The sequence below is a fragment of the Myiozetetes cayanensis genome, unplaced genomic scaffold (assembly GCF_022539395.1).
Source record: "Myiozetetes cayanensis isolate MyiCay16 unplaced genomic scaffold, myiCay2020 scf1, whole genome shotgun sequence".
Taxonomy (NCBI): domain Eukaryota; kingdom Metazoa; phylum Chordata; class Aves; order Passeriformes; family Tyrannidae; genus Myiozetetes; species Myiozetetes cayanensis.
In genome coordinates, this window is record NW_026086604.1 from 70,918,762 (window position 1) to 70,931,297 (window position 12,536).

At 38.4% G+C, this 12,536-nt stretch overlaps 1 protein-coding gene across 2 annotated transcripts in view; it reads right to left on the reverse strand.

The window, feature by feature from the left end:
- The window catches only part of SEMA5A (semaphorin 5A), a 324,829-nt gene that overhangs the window by 195,299 nt on the left and 116,994 nt on the right, over positions 1-12,536 (reverse strand). For both annotated transcript variants that reach the window (XM_050315083.1, XM_050315092.1), the window contains exon 5: positions 11,064-11,163. In XM_050315083.1, the coding sequence (XP_050171040.1) occupies positions 11,064-11,163 (100 nt within the window). The remainder of the gene's footprint in view (positions 1-11,063; positions 11,164-12,536) is intronic.

Below are 12,536 nucleotides of genomic sequence, written 5' to 3' on the forward strand. Positions count from 1 at the left end.
ATTATGCCCTGGACTGCCATTTTTCAACCTCTGGTCAGCATTATTCTAGTGCATTTATGCTCGAAAGCAACAAAGGATGTGAAATAAAAATGAAATTACATTTTTGAAGCACAGGTACAGACCTCTTAGCACACTGGCCTGTCTCTTTTCCAAATATGGTGATAATAAGCAAGACAAATACAACTTTGCATGATGGAATTAAAGTGATTTGACACTGGTGGTAATTGGCAAATTTGTTTCCATTTGGTGCTTAATGAATGAGGAAAGCAAATATGTTACACAAATCTGCAAACAGAAGGACACTTAATGAGAACAAAACACAACTAACATTGAGAAAAAAGCAGTATCGTATACTCCTTCAGAGATCCAACAGGCAATAAGCCTTTTGCTTTACATTCATGGCACTGAACAACTTTCGTAGTTCAACTATGATTACTAAAACCTGTTATTCATGAGCCCGGTCAAATACAAGGGCAAAGACTTCCACTGATATCAGTGGGAAGTGAATGAAAACACACAAAAAGCATGCTCCTGTGTCACCTCCTTAACAACAATATATTTTAATTTATTGCCGTGTGACTACAGATAAAAGTATAAAACTAATCTTCTGTATGTTCCTAAACAAGTCTGTGTCAAAAAACAACTGAAAACCCCTAAGGATTCAAAAGTATATCAGGTTAGTAACGGTTGTTAAATCCAGCATTTTACCCTTTTCTCTGTGAAATTGCAAGCTATAAGAGCTGAATGGAACAACAATAAATAGTCTTGCATTAAACACAGACATGAATTAGAAGAATGTTAAGATGGCACATACTGTTCAGGAAAACATGGATTCAGGATTAAGCTTTTGAAAAATAAAGATGGCAAAATATATACCATAACATAGCATAAAAACCTCCAAAACCCATCCTAAGCCCCCACATGCATCTGCAATTGAAAGCCTGAATACATATATAGGAGTTGTAACAAACTCAGAAACTCAAGGTATGACTAGACATGCTCCCAAATCTCCTGGAAATAAACCAGTAAGCGATTCCTTTCTCTTCACATCTTTCAATAAACTGTATCACCTGAAAGAAAATTTTATTTAATTTATTGGAAGGAAAAAATATTACAATTGAAAATTAAAAGTATGAGCTCTGTAAGAATCAACTATTACACAAAAAGTCACAATTCCACAATTAAGATGTTGAAGTTCTGTGTGGCAGCCAATTCTAGTTTTGTAGTGTAGTAAAATCAGCAATTGAAATTAAAAAAAAAAAAAAAGAATAAAAAAAAAAAGAATAGGACAAAAGGAGATAATCAATATAAATTTAAAAATATGATGTAGAAAATTCACTTGGTTATATTAAGAAATCATAGAAAAAATACCTGAAAAAGCCAACGATGAAACACTGGAAATAAGAGAAATTTAATCAAAGTGGTATGGTTGAACCGTTTATAAAAATGGTTAATTTGCGATAATAAAAAGAAGAATGGTCAAAGGTAATATTTTGTCTGCACTTTGAAGGAAACAGAAACCTCAGCAAATCAGAATAATGAAATGAGTGGCTTACTAGTAAATGATAAAGATATGAAAAAAGCATATGCAGAGAGATAAATATTTTCAGACTAGTAGATAACGTTTATTCAACCTAAAAATTATGGAGTTGTGATTTTCTTGCTCTTATTGCTCTTTTTGAATAATTTCTAAAAGGTGTTCTTGAGGAATGAAGATGAACCATGTTTAGTAAGGGAAGACTCAGGTGCTCATAGGCTGATCAATGAGACAATGAGATTTTCAAACAGAATAAGAAAAACACTACTGTAGTCAATTAGAAAAGAATCCCATTATACATTAGATTAATCTACTCTAAAATCTGATTTCCTTCTTTGATGCTTGGTCCTCAGGATTAGCAAATCTTACCACATTCACTTCCCTCTGGCTCCTCATACAACCTCAGCAATGACTGGAGGTCCTAGAACATAGGAGTCCCACACAGAGTTTAAACAACAGCCAAGCATCATTTCTATGTATTTCTTGCCTTGGACATATCCAGAAAAAGCAGAAAGGCACCCGTGTCCCCTGCAGCTCTGGAGCTCACCCTCCTCCTAAAGTCCCATCAAGCCACATCATCTCAAACATGCATTAACATCTCCTGTTGGCCCTGGTTTCTCACACATAGCACTCAAATTCCCCAGCTGGCAACGGCCTTGGAATATTTTTCACCTGTCTGCCTCCAGTGCATGCAGATCAAGGACTTTTCTGAAGATTATGCATTAGTACAGATGAGTCTGAGAGATTATTCAGCTATTTATTTAGTAAGCTGTTGTTGGATTCAACTTTATACTGAAACATCACTTCAACCAAAATCTTAATCCTGTACTTCATAACCAAATTGTTAATATTTTTTATTGCTACCACACATATGTCAAAGTACATGCCTTCAGTTCTTATATTCTGGCAGATATTGCATATACTATACAGTACCCATTCATACTAAGAGCCATGCAAAAATGTGGTGTTGTGACCATTCCATTATTCAGTATATTAATCTGTATCTTTTCAAGATTAATTTGAAATTAAATTTAAATGCAGCTGTTATATCTGCCCACAAAAAAATGGAAATGGGCTTAAACCCAGAAATTTTAGAGTTCAAACTTTTTGTGGTCTCTCCTATAGTAACCGACTTTAGCACATAAAGTTTGCTTGAATTGTTTGGGTTTTTTCGTGGGAGATGGGTCGGGGGAGAAAGTTAAGAGGCTAATGTAGCAAACATTTGGATTCTTTTTAATTTTTATTATTTTATTAAGAAAATAAACTGCAACAACAAAATTATCAAAAATTATGTAAGTGATCACATTAATGCTAAAGGCAGTAAAAGGAAGGAGAATCTAAGCTTGACAGCCCAAATTTTCAAAGCTACACTTGAACTTTCCTCCTGTGATGCCACTGTAGTCCTCTAGTAGAGCTGTTAGTTTCCAACAGAGCCCTTTCCTTCAGTAAAAGCTCACTGTACATGACAGTATGGAAACAGGATTCATATCAAGGTAAGCACATGATCTCAATAAATCTCTGTGTAAAATGCAATCTTGCTCCCATCAGACTCTGAGAGGTGAAGCTCATGGGCACAGTATGCATCACTGCACTGTTAAATTTTCTGATTGCACACTTGGAGTGAGGACTGAGACCTACACACCTACTTAGCATCCGAGCAGTCCTGTCACAACATGAGTCCACTCACTCAAGTCAATCCATAAGGGCACTGTAAGTAACTCATGCAAGGCAACAAAGTTTCAGAGTCAGGGGAGAGTGCTTCACAGAACTGACTGCAGCGCCATGTGGTACCTCTCCAGGAGTTCTGTATCACGTCTATCAGACTCCGGCCAGCTGGTAGCTGCCTGTCCTACATTTCAGTGCTGTAAAGGCGCACACACGTAGCGAAATTCAGCAAGGAGCAAACTAGTGGAAGTGTAGGACAGAAAACTGTGTGTTTGGACTTACACTCATTGAGAAAGAAAGGAGCAGCTAACTGACATGAGAACAGGGTCAAACACGGAACCAATAGCAGATATAACTTGCCACATTCTCCGTCAGGACATGTACTACTTCTAGCACACATCAAATGCATATATATTAAGTCATGACTTCAATTAAATACGGGTACCTTCAGAACACCACTCCTCTGATATAGTTTCTAAAGGTGGCTTACACTGAAATAGCAGTGTAATATCTGTCAAAGAAGTTCCATTTACCTCTGCCATTTTCTTTTCATCTTACCCTGAGTCAACTCCAGGTCTTCTCTGATGATGCATCATGTTAGCTACTCTAATTAAAATGCCAAGACATTAAATCAGCACAAGAAAACAGGTGATTTTTGTGGAGTTAATGAAGTGACTAGTGCTACTCTGCAACCAGACTATTATCAGTGTCGGTGCAAAGGAGGAGAAAAAAAATATTCAGGAACCTATTAGCAAGGTAGAAAAGAGAACCAGCAGGGGGAGAAAGACCTTTCTCTTTCTACAGAGGTAGGACGATAATTTCTCATAGATTTAACATTAAATCATACTTTAGATTAGATTAGCCCAGTTCAATCGGTGGAAGGACAGACATTGATTACCCTGAACCAAGTGTTAAATGAGCAGTGAATCCCAGATGGAGGTTCAAAGAGTATAGCACTACTTTCTGGTGCCTGTATGTTCTCCCAGTATGTAGTCCTCAGAGTATCTCATTAACAAGAAGCTCTCATATTTTCCTGCTGGTAACAGACAACAGCAAGAAACAAACCTGTACAGTTATTTATTCCTTTATTAGAGATTCTTAAGCCACTCTTAATGAATCCTTTAATTTGCCTTTCTGTTATTATGGAAAGTAGTGGTAATGGTTTAAATTAACGTTCCCAAACACACATCTAATTAAGTGAGAAGGCATACTGTTACAATCCTTCATCAGCGAGATAAGGAGTGACTGAGGCAATAAGCCACCTCAAAGCAAGTCATAATCCTAAAGAGCAAGTTTAATTAACTTGCAGGAGAACATACAGGAAAGAGACACCATTATTAGGATACTCCGTCTTAAAAAAAAATATGTCATATATGTCTAAATATATATTAGCCAATTAAAAAGAAAGTCGAATAGCTTTGAGACCTATTTCTGATAGTAACTATATCATTTAAAAGCATAGCTGAACTAGCCCAACTGGAATTAAAAAAAAATTAAAAAATTACCACATCTTAAGAATGGACTCAAGTTAGGCTGCTACCACTTCATAATTGCAAGCACAAGAGGCTTGGGAAAAGAGGATAACTTCATTTTCCCTTTAAAAATAGACATAATGCTTCTTGCATGGTTTGAATAAAACCATTAAGGAAAAAAGAACAGATTAAAAGGAAAATGTAACTTATTACTTTGAATCTCAACATTTTTCCCTAACCTACTTGGTTTGAGACATGCCTCTAGTTGATTCTTGTTTTATCAATACGGCTGGAACACTTTTAGCAATTTCTCATTTATAAAAACTAGAGCTGCTACGAGTCAAGTGCATTGCCAAGAAACAAGAAGAATAAAAGGCAATGCACAATTTGCCTGAGAAATTCAGACACTCTTGTATCCTTCCCCTAATCTGGTCTTTTCCCCTTTCGACTGACCTTTCCAAAGAAACACTATGGCAAGAAGCACTTTCACACAGCAAAAGAAGGCAAGGTTGTTATTGGGGAAATCCATGAATCTCCATGCTTATTGGTATTTCAAAATACAGAAATTATTATAATATTTGATTACATGCTAAGTCAATCCACTAACACACAGAGAAATATTCACCTGAATATTTTATTAGGATTTATCAGAATAAGATAAATAACCAGTCTCTCATTTCCTTGAGCTTACTGAGGAGCTAATGCCCTGAGATTAATCCTTCATTGATGCCACTTAATTATAAAAGTAAATTCTGCCCTGCCATATGGGTTAGGTTTTTTAAAGAAAACAAATGAATTCCCAAGAAAGTTTCAGATCGCTGTATAACTCATTTATTTTTATCGGCCAGGTCGTATGCAATATTAAGAACAATGCCTGAGGCAAATTTAAAGATACAGTTTCATGGGAACCTGGATTGGATGATTAACTTGAAGGAACATACTAACGTTGGAATGGTACCATTCAGAGATTGCTGCAGATGGTGTAAAGAAACTGAAACAAGGCTTCAAAACTCCAGTTTAACCAGCTCTATAGGAGAACCAGTGTTTTGGCAGAAAAAAATGAAACTATCAACCAGCAATAACCTTCTTACAAGGACTGAAAACCAACCAATGGAAGCTGGGGGTGGGGAAAGACGAGAAGATACAATTGTAAACAATCTATTTTTGCAGAGCAACTACAGAATGTCCACAGACATGAAAAGACCACCTTTATTTCCCAAACTGGATAGACAAGACTAATCTTCACAACATAGGACTACTAACTACCTTCCCAGTTATTGCCTGCTATGGCAAATACTATGGAATAATGTCCCTTTTGATCTCTGTCTCAAAATATTTCTGTTCTTATTTTGTTCGCCCCAGTAAATTGTAACAAAAGTCATTTTTCTTTACTAAATTTCCATGGTCAACTTAAACTGATTTGGTTTTCTGACAACACTACTATATAGCTCATACTGCTATTTCCTTATGTAGATTTACCTGCTGATGGATTTATGGGCAGGTACTGTGCACACGCTCAGCCCTTGTTATCCTGCACTACAATTCTACCAACCTTCTTCATTTGCCTTATAGCAGTCCTTCTTTACATTTCTAACTAGTTTCAGTTAACCTTTTTTAAGCATTTATAAACAGAATAATACACACTACTATGGTTTAAAGTCTTCTAAGAACCTTGTGCAACAAGATCAAATGTTTTTTGTCTCTCCAGGAGACATACTTTGAGGCATCATAGGATCACAGAATCAACCAGACTGTAAAAGACCTCCAAGATCATCGAGTCCCAACAACTGCCCTGTCAAGTAGACCATAGCACTAAGTGCCACATCCAGTCTCTTAAATACTTCCAAGGACGGCCACCTCCCTGGGCAGCCCATTCCAACGTCTGATCACTCTCTCTGTAAAGAATCTCTTTCCAATGTCTAACCTAAGCCTCCCACTGGCACAGCCTAAGCCCATGCCCTTTTGTCCTTCTGCTGGTTGCCTGTGAGAAAAGACTGACCCCCAGTTCGCTCCAACCTCCTTTCAGGGAGTTGTAGAGAGTGATGAGGTCTCCCCTGAGCCTCCTCTTCTCCAGGCTAAATACCCTCAGGTCCCTCAGCCTCTCCTTATAGGGCCTGTGCTCCAGTCCCTTCAACAGCCTCAGTGCCCTTCTCTGGATACTCTCCAGCACCTCAGTGTCTTTCCTGAACTGAGGGGCCCAGAACTGGCACAGTACTCAAGGTGCGGCCTCACCAGTGCCGAGTATAAGGGAAGAATCACTCAACCTTATCATCACTGACCTCAACTTCAAAAAGAAAAAATAGTCACCTGCAGTGAATATCAGTGATGGAAAAGGGATTTAAAATTTCCAACAGTGTGAAATTTTCACAAAACTATTTTGTTTGTTTTCTAAGACAGAGAAATTTGGGATGATTGATAATTTGGGAAGACTTCACTAAACTCGACTGAGGTGGAAAAAAACAATTATGAACTTAAGCTGAGACAGGACACAGCTCCTGGCTGTGAAAATCATTCCTCTGGTTTAGAGCACCACCAACTTACTAAAGCAGAAGCCTTAGAGGTGCAAGCATGTGGAGGGTTGGCCCTTGTTGGAGGCCATTTACCCACCAAAGCTGCTCTATCATGCCCCTCTTCAACTGGGAAGGGGAAAGAAAATATAACAAAAGCTTCATGAGTTAAGGGTAGGTAGAGATCACTCACCAAATATCATTATGGGCAAAACAGAACCAATTGAAAGAAATTAACTAAATTTATTACCAATTAAGATCAGAGCAGGATAAGTAAAAGAAATCTTAAGACTACCTTCCCCTCACCTCTCCCTCCCTCATGGGCTTAACTTTATTCCCGATTCTCTATCTCCTCCCTGCCAGTAGCACAGGGAGATGGAGGAATGGGGGTTATGGTCAGTTCATCACAAGTTGTTTCTGCCACTGATTTCTCCTCAGGGAGAGGAGTCCTTCCCCTGCTACAGCATGGGATCCTTCCTATGGGAGACAGTCCTCCAGAAATTTCTCCAATGTGATCTTTTTCACAGTCTGCAGTTTTTCATGAACTGGTCCAGCATGGATTCCTTCCACAGGGTGTAGTCCCTCAGGAATGGACTTCTGGTTTCTCCATGGATCACAAGTCCTGCCAGCAAGCTAGCAATGTGGGATCCTTTGTCCACAGAGCCAAAGGTCCTGTCAGGAGACTGCTCCAGCACGGGCTTCCCACAGGGTCACAGCCTCCTTTGGGTATTCCCCTGTTGTGGCATGGGGCCCTCCAAGGGCTGCAGGTGGATCTCTGCTCCCCACGGATCTTCACGGGCTGCAGGGTGACAGCCTATCTCACCACAGTCTGCACCACAGGCTGCCGGGGAATCTCTGCTCTGCTCTGCTGGAGCACCTCCTCCCCCTCCTTCTTTATTGACCTTGGTGTCTGCAGGGCTGTTCCTCTCACGTTTCCACTTCTCTCTTCTGCGGCCACAATTAATTCTACACAATAACTTTTCTTCCTTCTTAAATATGTTATCACAGAGGCACCACCACTGCTGATGAGCTCAGCCTTGGCCAGTGGGAGGTCCATCCTGGAGCCGGCTGGCATTGGCTCTGTTGGACATGGGTGAAGCTTCTAGCTGAAGCTTTTAGTTGCTCAGAGATGCCAACTCTGTAGCCCCCTCCGGTACCAGAGGCTTGCAACACAAACACAATACCCCTGGTTTTGTTTGGCTGCCAGACAAGTAAATCATAATGGGAGTATGGGCTAGTTTAAAGGCAGGAGAAATTAACTCAACTCAAAAGAGATTTTAAGTCAGAATTACAATTTAATAAAAATAATACAATAAATACAATTATACAGATGAACAATTGGTTTTAACCCACAGAAAACCAGATGCATAACCCATCACCCTGGGGCATGAACAGAATAGTGTTCATTTGCCCCTGTGCTGAGCCCCATGTGGGCCCCCTGAGTCCAAAAGTAAAAGGAGAGGAAGAACCTTTTGGTGTGAGTGATGGTCACAGTCTGGTTGAGGTTCTAGTCCTCCTCTAGATCCCACGAGTGGTACCAGGAGTCCCAAGACCCCAGGATTATATACACTCAGGTTCAGGCAGGAATGCCCAGCACCTCCCTGGGGTGGGGAGTTCCACAGTGGGTGATTGTGAGTTGTGGGTGTGAGGACGGGAACATCCTCCTATCTCACAGACCTCTTAACACCCAGCTTATAGCCTGAGGGGTCAGGTGTGCTCTGGGCAGCTGCTGCAAATGGTCTATTGTTAACAGTTTCTGGGAAATGACATAGAGACTGTAGAATACTCAGTTTGGGTTACACCCACACAGTGATGAACTGGTCCCAGTTGCTCTAACTAGGACAGAGTACTTCTCTTGGCAGAGCGAATTGTATAATCTAAATTAATTTGTGGTTTTGTCACATGCCACACTGCATGTTTCCGTTCTCTACTGAGTAGCAAATACAAGGCCATGTTAGAGGGCTACAAATTATCATTTTCACAACTGAACAGGAACTTTTAGCTGTTCAGATCTTACTGAAATCACATTACACGTTTATTAATTTTTCAGTACTGCAGTGTTAGTACAAGAAGATAACAGAAAAAAAAAAGCTGGAATATTTTAGAGAAATAACTGTATATCAAAAGATACTTCACCAGGGAGGAGGAATTAACAATGCATTCTCTTCAATGTCCTTATGAGATAATATTTGTGGCATAGGACAGAAAATTAATTCTTCAAATGGCTCTTCAAAGAGCCAGTGTGAATCCAGTGAGGCAGATGTGTAAGAAAACTGTACTAAAATTTTGTCCACAGGCCACAGCACAAGTATAGAAATATTAATGGTCACTTCATATGGCCCTGGGTAAAAGGTAAGTAAAAACAGTGCATTAAGGAAAAAAACCACATCAGTGCAGCCAGTTGACACCCTGAAAGGCTGCAAAATCCATTCCTGTCAAATAAGCAGAAAACTTGACATCATATTCACAGTGAACAGATTCGTTCTACAATGTAGGGTGACTACATGCATAATCAGTAAGATCAACACCTGCAATTTTGGGACTACAGCACCCTGACAATTGGTTGCTAGTCTCTGAATCTAGGGCTCTGTGACATATAACAACTTTAACCATATAGTCTGGTACAATGCTTAAAGAACAGAAAAGTGTGTAGTGAAAAGGACTTATATTAGTATCAATAACATGTACAATTAGAGAAACTTGCTGACAAATGCAGTCATTCTAAATGAAGGTCTCCATGGCCAAACACAACAGTGCCATGGAAAAGGTTAAAATTTAGAATGGAAATGCAGAATAAGGAAAAGAAAAATCTAGCAAATTCTATTAACAAATAACAGCCAACTATACAAAACTCTGGAAAACAAAATTTCTGTTGTAATTTTAAAAACACTGAATATTTTTAATTTTACAATTTTAGTCAAAACAAAAGATATGAAGCTCTGAAGCAGCATTAACTTATCCAGAAACCAAGTTAATCTTTTAAATGTACTAGATCTTTTCCAAAAAGCAGAATTGACAGCTGGTATTTTTTTGTAGTCAGTGCGTATTCAACAAAATCATCCAAAGCTTATCCTATAGTGATTCAAAAGGCTTCCTCAAAAGCACATGTTTAAACAAACATTTTTTTTGCTGAGATTTGGACCCAAGATTAACAGTATGGAGAATAAAAAAAGAGAGGAGAGAAAATTTGGGTATTTTTCAACAGTGACTAGAGCTTTGTTAATTCAAGGGTAAAATATATTTAGAAGACAGGTTTGAATAATAAGTATAGATGATTACATGTTTTCTGCCAGCCAAAATGTTTTACTATACTTCATGTGCTTAGAGAAAAAAAATGGTGCTCAAGGACTGTCACTGATTCAATGCTGACATCTAAGACAGTGCCACTGTTGATCACAGCTTGCAAAGTACTGTCCTACTGTGCAAAAACTATAATCAACACTTTACCACTAATTTTGCAGTCTTTAACAGATCACTCCTGGCATTGTAGTGAATAATTATTAGAACCACTCAAGAACAAAGAGCCACATTGTGTAGCCAAATTTGGGATCATCATAAGTTTCACGCAGTGGTAACTTTTGTCACATTGTCATACAGGATCTGCCTGTCCTACTGTATGCATCCAAAGATTGTGTACTCCAGAACAGGCCTCTTAAAAATGAGAAGAGAGTAAGCTATTATGAACCTTGGTACCAGGCAATCCATCTTTTAACTTTGGTCAGGGAAAAGAGAAATAAACATGTATAATATTCAGTTTAGTGGGTCTAGAAGGCAAGGGAGTCACATGACAGCAAGCTGATACTGGAACGTGGCTGAATATTACTTATCAACAAAGAGCAAAATCCAGTCTGATGCAACATGAAAAGAAAATAGATTTCTCACCTTGCTCCAGCAATAAGCTCTTTTTGTCCTGGGTCAAATGTTAACTGTGAGAAGTCCACAGCATCTTTTGCTTTGAACACGTGTAACCAAGGGGCAATTTCTAAAAACAATCAAGAAATAAAACTGTTACTATAAATGTTCTAGCTGTAGTATGTCAGGTACCATTAAATTTGCAGATATTGTGGGGCTGCAAGTTTTCTCCATATGGTCCTCTAAGGAAACAGGAGAATTTCACCACCATGCCATGTAATTTATAACACAAGCCTGTAAAATACACAAAGTAGCCACCCATACCCATTTGAACATAGTATCCATATTTTGGTCTGATTTGTAAGCCAGATATGTTTTTCCTCCTTAGGTAAAGCAGAAAACACCACAGTACAACTGCAATTCACTGCAATACATACTCAAGTGAAGTCAAATTAATTTTCCATGCATCAGAAACAGCTGAGGACTAGGAGTTTTATTTAGTTAGCTATTTATTTAGTTATTTATTTTCTCTACAAAAGGATCTGATCAAGTGAAAAACAATGAGAAAAACAAGTAAATTTGACGTTTCACCATTTTCACAATAAAAAGATTGAGAAATGATGAGTGAAAAAGGAAAAATGCTTGACATTCATTGAACTTTTTTTTTTCATCTGCCTTTCTCAGACCAATTTAGTGCTACATTAAGCGGGGTAGTCAAGTGGGTGAGTTGCTGAAAATCAGCAAGGAACATTACTGAATTTAAACTTGTTCCTACTTCCTAACTTAAACACACATAAATAATTGCATATCAAATCCTTAAATATTTTCATTAGTGGTAGGGTTTTTTGCATTCATATCACTAACTGGACACCCAACAGTTTGTCTATATGAACAGTGTTCTGGGAACAGAGCATGATTTTTTTGTTTTAAAATTTTAGTATTTTTTTAAATAGACACTCAGAATGCATAAAATTGCTATAACAATGTAAATTGCTCTCAAAAAAAGATCCAGTTGTACGAAAACCTCATCCTCTAGAGTTTTACAATTCTCAGGATGCTAACTGAAGTTTTGGGGTTTTTTAATGTAGTCATAAAGCAGTGGTCTGGAATTTATGTGAAAGGGCTAGGTATGTATGGCACAACAGGCAGTGGAACCATCTATTTGAAGACCATAGATGTGAAACATTCAATAGAAAGACCAAAGGTGAGCACACAGTCATGACCATTTAGAATACAAAGTCAAAACCAAACCCTCCTGAGAGTGCTGTAGAAGTGTAATTTTTGATACCAGCGTCATCAGTTGCAGCTCAGGTTGACAATATCCATTCTAAACTCCTTTCTTCACCCATGAGCATATTTTTCCTTTTGCAAATATCTGCATTGAACAAACCCATGTCTAGTGCCTGTTTCAGGATGATTTGTTCCTCATTTAAATATTGAAATTTTAGCACAAGTGTGCTATCCATTCCTAAGGAATGGGCCCAGGAGAAAAATGTTATTCTG